A 6,636-nucleotide genomic window follows, 5' to 3' on the forward strand; every position below is an offset into this window, starting at 1 on the left:
TCTCCAGTGCAGAAAGTTTCAGGAGACTACAGACATGCTCAAGTTTCTTGTGTTTACCTCTCTCGCAGCCCTTGGTAAGCTCCGTCTGATTCTTCTCTGACATTCTGCACACTCTTGAACTCTTGATGTAATGCTTCCTTTGTTTGTGCTCGGCTTAGTGCTGGCTGAGCTGACTCCCGAGCCCAGGTACCTGGAGGATGACAGTGTCGAGGAGAGAGTTGTGGGAGGAGAGGTGGCCAGACCCAACTCCTGGCCCTGGCAGGTACCGGATGCTTTGTTTGACTCAGTGCTCAGACCCTTTACTTATGCGAAGGGAGCAATAACACAATGTGAAAATACGCCTGTGTTGCATACAAGTGCTAAGTATATGGAATGACCCATTTCAGGTCCTGAAAGAAGATATATATTTTTAATCTGATGCACACACGTGATGTGCAACAAGTTAAAAGAAATAAATATAATTTTTTCCTGTTGAGTTTGTGGGAAAACCCATATTAGCACATGATAGCTGTGCACAACTCCAACATGCGTTTGTTGAATCAGCAACTGAAAACATCTGTTTTTGAATACAAGGCCTTCAATCTACAATAATGTTTCATATTTATTAAGTTCGTCACATGTCTGATGTGTAAACTCAAGGAAAATATTAACTGCAGATGTTAAGTAAATGTAGTAAAAATGATTTTAAAAAGATCAGTATGTATCTAGAAAGTGTGGTGGGGTAGAAGTTTAAAGTGGTATAAATTGGAAATACTCAAGTAAAGTACAAGTGGTTCATTATTGTACATAGACCTTGAGTAAATCTATTTAGTTCATTACATCACTGCTCTATAGCAACCTTTCAAATGTAAAATTGGTCAGCACAACATATGTCCTGCATACACACGTCCAGTTACATCAGGTGCATTTAGGACTTTTGCTCGTAATGCTTTTAAGCATGTTTCAGTGTCAGGAACGCTGCCAAGAAGCATTTTGCAATAATGTGAACGCATCAGCTTCTTATAGTTGTAATGCTCTCTGTTGTTGTTTTGTTAGATCTCTCTTCAGTACAAATCCGGCAGCAGCTTCCACCACACTTGTGGAGGAAGTCTGATCAGGAGAGGATGGGTCATGACCGCCGCTCACTGTGTGGACAGGTCAGAGTTTCATGCATCACAGAGCAGATGCTGAGGCTAAAACTAATTGTTGAAGTAGCAGGATAATGTGTTCTGAACATTTATACACATTTATTTCATTAAATTTTCTTAAGTGCGTTGCCCAGACATTTAAGGTTGAAAATACAAATTTCTTTTTCCATAGTTCCAGGACTTGGCGTGTTGTTCTTGGAGATCACAACATCAACAGTAACGAGGGCAGAGAGCAGTACATGAGCGTGAGCCGCGTCTACGTCCACCCCAACTGGAACTCCAACAACGTTGCTGGAGGGTTAGTGGCTGCTGCTTGTTTTTGACCCACTTCTGCATACAAAAATAGCACATACTGATATACGTATGTACATCACATATGATAGAAACTGAATAAATTCAGTTTCTTGTAAACACACGGAAGCAACCAAAAATGTCAAATAGCTTTTTTGATTCAACATCCACATTATGTGGATATTACATTATTTTATTATAAATATTCCTAAAAGATTAAAAATGTTTGACTAACAACTCTTTACTACACGTATTTACTCCAGATTGCAAAAACACACACAATCATACATTAAAACATAACTGGAGCTGAGAGAGAAAATGTATCTGCTGCTCTTTTGATAATCCATCCAATCTGATAACATTAATTTTTCTCTTTTTTAAAACATTGTGAATTGAATGTTTTGGGGTTTTTTTTTTACGTGTCAGAAAAAGTAAGTGAATAAAAGACATCACCTTGAGTTTTATGAATCTGATTAACCAAGCAATAGAATAATACAATAGAATAATCTAGAGAATAATCTAGAGAATAATCTTCAGTTTAATTGGTAAGGAATATGATTGTTAGTGGCAGCCCTAAACATAAGAAACTCACACTTAAAGGCAAACAATAGCCTTCTCTTAAACAAAACCCTTACAATGAGTCTTTATACAGGCAAAACGTTTATTACTCACTGACTTGAGTGCATGTGGGTCTCATCCTCAGGTGGGACATCGCTCTGCTGCGTCTGTCCTCTGATGCTTCTCTCAACAACTACGTCCAGCTCGCCGCTCTGCCCCCCACCGGTCAGGTCCTGCCCCACAACAACAACTGCTACATCTCTGGCTGGGGTCGCACCCAGAGTGAGTCTGACATAATGATACGATTAGCATGATCTGTTCAGGATCTACATACAGTGAGAAAGTAATCAGGAAATAAGATTACATCACAGTGTATGATAAATACACTGGCTCACAGTTTATAGGCTCTTGTCACAGTTGTATGTGTTTCTCCTCAGCTGGTGGTCAGCTGTCTGCCCAGCTGAAGCAGGCATACCTGCCCGTCGTTGACCATAAGACCTGCACCAGCTATGGATGGTGGGGCAGCACTGTGAAGGACTCCATGGTCTGTGCTGGTGGTGGCAGGGAATCAGGTTGCCAGGTGAGCCTATGAGCACTTAGACACGACTGTGTATATGCCCGCACATTCAGTATTTCTTTTGTACACCACCGATTTATCATTGCACTCCTATAATATTGTCAAACTCAGGATGGACATTTATAAAAAAACATCGTCTTTTTTTTCTACACTCATTCTTGCTGCCGACATTATCCAATCGACCGTCGACAGGTCAGTGACGCGTTCAGGTTTCCAAACCTAGTAGCAGCTAATGAAACCTCGAGTCTAATTTTTTTCATTTTCTAACTTGCAGTCTTCCTCTCCAACCAACGCTGTTCAAGTGACATCACTTAAAACCATTTATTAGTTTGCTCAGCTCCTTCTGGCAAACACAAAAAGGCTTAATACTGCTTTTTCATATAAGACCTGTCAACAGGCTTTGATGTATAAAATTTGTAGTTCCCCTTTAATTGAGGGAGAACATTTGGCCAGCATCCCTGGAGCTTGCCAACGATTTCAGGGTGCTGCTTTCTTTCTTTATACAGGGTTTATAAGTTGTTACTAATTACTTTGTTAATATTAAATACATTATTTACCAAAGCTTTATTATGCAGTTATAAGCCATTGATAAGAAATACTTTTGAGTTGCCCAGATTGGCTGCAAAGGATCTGGACCAAGATCCATTTATTGACAACTTGTGTACTTTTCTTAAGGGCTAACTAATATTTTGAACAGCTTTATTACAAAATGGAAAGGATAAACATTGACCAAAGCAATTTGTCTCATCCTGACAACCCAAACGTTGTTACTGGCTTATAACAGATCTATAACACATTAGAAAGTGATTCATGAAACATTCATAAAGCCAAGAGTTACAACTTTATAAAAGGTGCCTATCTGTGGAGTGCAGATTCTTTCCAGCTCAGATTTTGAACCCAGTGTCTCCAGTTGTCTCCAAACCGCATTGTCACTCTGTGATTATGACAGCAGGAAAGATGTTTGGGTACAAGCAGACTGGGAGAAACACTGAGTCAGAATTCAGTCCCATTCCTTCATGACAAAGTGGAACTCAACATCCCCCACTGACCTGAGGCCTGAGCCCTTCCTGTCAAGGAAGATATTTTGGAGGACATGTGGGATTACTTGCTGCATCAGCAGGGGCATAAGTCAGTATCAGTGATCCAGGCTAGTGCTTGAGCTGCACAAAGTGTCAAACTATTGCAAGTTCATGTTCTGCACAAATTTGGCTTGAAGCTGTGGTGGAAATTATTATACCCGCTAAACCGTGAGTCTTTTATGGTGCTGAAACAAAGAACTTGTCTTTGTGAATTTGATTCTCTGCGCAGAGAAGGTTCAATTATCAGAGTAGTAGTACAGAGTACAGTCATTACAAGATGAGTTGTATATTTAAGCACACATACAAACAGGGGGGCTGAGGGAACTTCCCCTTTACACTTCCCTTTGACATCGGGGTTACATCGAGGTTAGATGGCAAGCATCGGTTAGACAGGGCAAGAGGAGGTCATCTTACATAATCTTACACCTGCAGAAGCGTCTGATACACTTCCTTTGCAAAAGGTGCTTCAAATAGAGAAGTGGCTATGGCGTGGACAAAGGTCACTGCACGCTCAGCTTCTTGGAAACTTAGCATAGGCGCCAAAGGGGTCTGACCACCGAAACTGTCAAGCAGTATCACAAAACTATAAAACCTGATTATGAACATTTAATAAGTATAAACATTTGATGAGTATAATGGACATTTTTCCCATTACAAAGCTGTCTGAAATCAGAAGGGGATATGAGAAGCAAGCGGCAATGAGTTACTGTAAATGTATTTTCTTTAAAAAAAGGGCATTTGCTCGTAACTCTGCTAAAAGGCTGTACAGTTTTGACTCCGAGGTTTGCCTGAGATGTGTTTTCTCTTAATCCAGGGTGACTCCGGTGGCCCCCTGAACTGCAGTGTCAACGGAAAGTGGGTTGTCCACGGTGTGACCAGCTTTGTGTCTTCCTCCGGCTGCAACGCCAAACAGAGGCCCACCGTCTTCACCCGTGTCTCTGCCTACATCGGCTGGATGAACGGCGTCAGTATTACACACTAACCTATATAGGAATCAGAGAGCATTGAATGCTTAAAAACAAACACGTAAAACAGCACAATGAAGCATGATTCATTTCAGTCACAGTAGTGTATTCATAAATCCCACCGCATGCAGTAACTGGAGGGTTTCGTAATCTTTTGTCATACGTTCATTCTTCCTTACAAATACATGCCTATTTGTCCTTGCTTTGCCAGATCATGGGTTGAGAAGAAAAATCATCTCCATGGAGACGGGAGCTCACTCTGGATTCTTCTCAGTTTCTGCATTGACTCCATCCGAATAAAATGTCCCTCTGCATTATACTCACTTCATGTGTGTGTGTTGTATTTTGTGTCGGGGGACAACAGGCAGTGGGCATCTTCAGAACGATAAAAGCATAAGTAAGTGTAGGCGAAGTGTAATTTAGGTGCAGTAGATCTGTTCTCACAGCAGTGCTGTAATGTGTGAGATGACCTTTGGATACCAAATTGATTTTAAAACTGAAACCCTAACTGTCACAAATTAAATCGTTAAATGCAGCTCTCATTGAAGAGGTGGACATTCTATGAAACCGTTTTCATTGCAAAGGGTAAACAAAAAGGTGTTAATGGACTGGGATAAATTCCCACTTTGAAATAGGCTGACTTCAAGTGATGAAAGGAGGCTCTAAAATGGTGAATACAATTCACATTACCCTGTTAACAATTAAGTACTTGTACAACATGAAAAAGTCTTTAAAAATGAGCATTCACGGACAAAATACAATCTAATTAAAAGCCAAAATTTAACATGAATGTATGGAAGAAATCTTAGCAAACTCTACAATACGCTTGTATTACACTATGTCAGTTGCATATAAATAATTAATCATTGCACAAATAGGAATAAGCTGAACGATGAACAATATCTGCATACCCGTGTTTCAAACAATATTCAGGGTTAACTCAATTATACTAGTGAATAAATGACTGAGAATCAGAAACAGTGTGCACGTCTCTAAATGACATTAATATTTCAAACATGCTTACTGCATGCAAATATACACAGCATTATTGCCTCAGAGGGTCATGGGTAGAGACATTTACATTCACATGTTCAACCCTCATGCAGTGAGTTGTTATGAGTGTGCTTCATTGTTCATGTTCAAGGATCACGGGGCACTGCAGTCCATCCCTCTATAGAGTCCCTGCAGGAAACTCACAGAAAAACAAATCCAGACTTTTAAGCGGCCTCTCAGAATGATGCCTTATTCATAACAAAAAATATACTTTCAATGTATGAAAGTTTGTCAAATCATCTTTGGATCAAAAGCTATAAAAACCCCTTGGCTGCCTAAAAAATGATTTAAAGTCAATCTGAAGTTATGAAATATATCAAACTGCACCAGTCACAGAGGGAGAAAATAGCTGTCAGAAGAGATGAACTGGATATCAGATGAAAAACAAACATCAAACGTGAAGAGAAGCACAATATCTTTTAGGATAAAATGAACTATAATATAGAGTATATATATATATATATATATATATATATATATATATATATATATATACAGTATATATAACATTTTCATTCAAATTATTCGACTATTTGCCCTTTCTGAGATAAACTGTCAAAAACCACAATACTATGTACCAGGGTGTCCAATGATACTTTCATGACTTGAAATCAGTCACAAAACAACAATAGTTAGTCTACCGTCTCTGTTGTTGTGAAAAATAAACAACAACGCTTTTGGGAAGGGTCACCCACACCCACAACCACGCATAAATATGTGTCTTGACATATTCATAGAAGGCTGTATGAATGGAAGTCCCAACAGATCACTCTGCGGGTATATGAGTCAACTCTCTCTGGTCAGGTCGTAGACACAGTGCCATATTGTCCGTGACAAAATGTTGTTGTGTCTCTGCAGCAGCGTGGCCATATGGGGGTGACGATGGCTTTACATCCTGCAGTAAATGCCCGTCATACTGTCGTGCTGTCACTCAGACATCTGGTGGAAGTTTTTAGTGGAACACCAACTGCATGTCTAACGAGTGA

At 39.8% G+C, this 6,636-nt stretch overlaps 1 protein-coding gene across 2 annotated transcripts; it reads left to right on the forward strand.

The window, feature by feature from the left end:
• On the forward strand, positions 1-4,921 carry LOC116383924 (elastase-1-like). Of its 2 annotated transcripts, XM_031848139.1 has the most exons (8): positions 1-74; positions 159-262; positions 1,036-1,136; positions 1,300-1,425; positions 2,122-2,258; positions 2,414-2,556; positions 4,447-4,596; positions 4,809-4,921. In XM_031848139.1, exons 1-8 carry the CDS (start codon positions 35-37, stop codon positions 4,818-4,820), a joined length of 813 nt encoding a protein of 270 aa, XP_031703999.1. In that variant the 5' UTR covers positions 1-34; the 3' UTR covers positions 4,821-4,921. The 2 variants fall into 2 exon arrangements, with proteins under 2 accessions (XP_031703999.1, XP_031703989.1); XM_031848129.1 differs by lacking the exon at positions 4,809-4,921 and having other exon boundaries at positions 4,447-4,629.
• The last annotated feature ends 1,715 nt before the right edge of the window (positions 4,922-6,636 follow it).

Source organism: Anarrhichthys ocellatus, unplaced genomic scaffold, assembly GCF_004355925.1.
Source record: "Anarrhichthys ocellatus isolate YVR2014 unplaced genomic scaffold, GSC_Weel_1.0 scaffold1, whole genome shotgun sequence".
Taxonomy (NCBI): domain Eukaryota; kingdom Metazoa; phylum Chordata; class Actinopteri; order Perciformes; family Anarhichadidae; genus Anarrhichthys; species Anarrhichthys ocellatus.

Excerpts from the sequence above, each read along its gene's own strand:
- LOC116383924 (XM_031848129.1), top strand. The coding sequence starts at position 35 with ATGCTCAAGTTTCTTGTGTTTACCTCTCTCGCAGCCCTTG. Across the intron at positions 75-158 it reads TACCTCTCTCGCAGCCCTTG|TGCTGGCTGAGCTGACTCCC; the intron begins GTAAGCTCCGTC and ends TGCTCGGCTTAG. Across the intron at positions 2,557-4,446 it reads GCAGGGAATCAGGTTGCCAG|GGTGACTCCGGTGGCCCCCT; the intron begins GTGAGCCTATGA and ends CTCTTAATCCAG.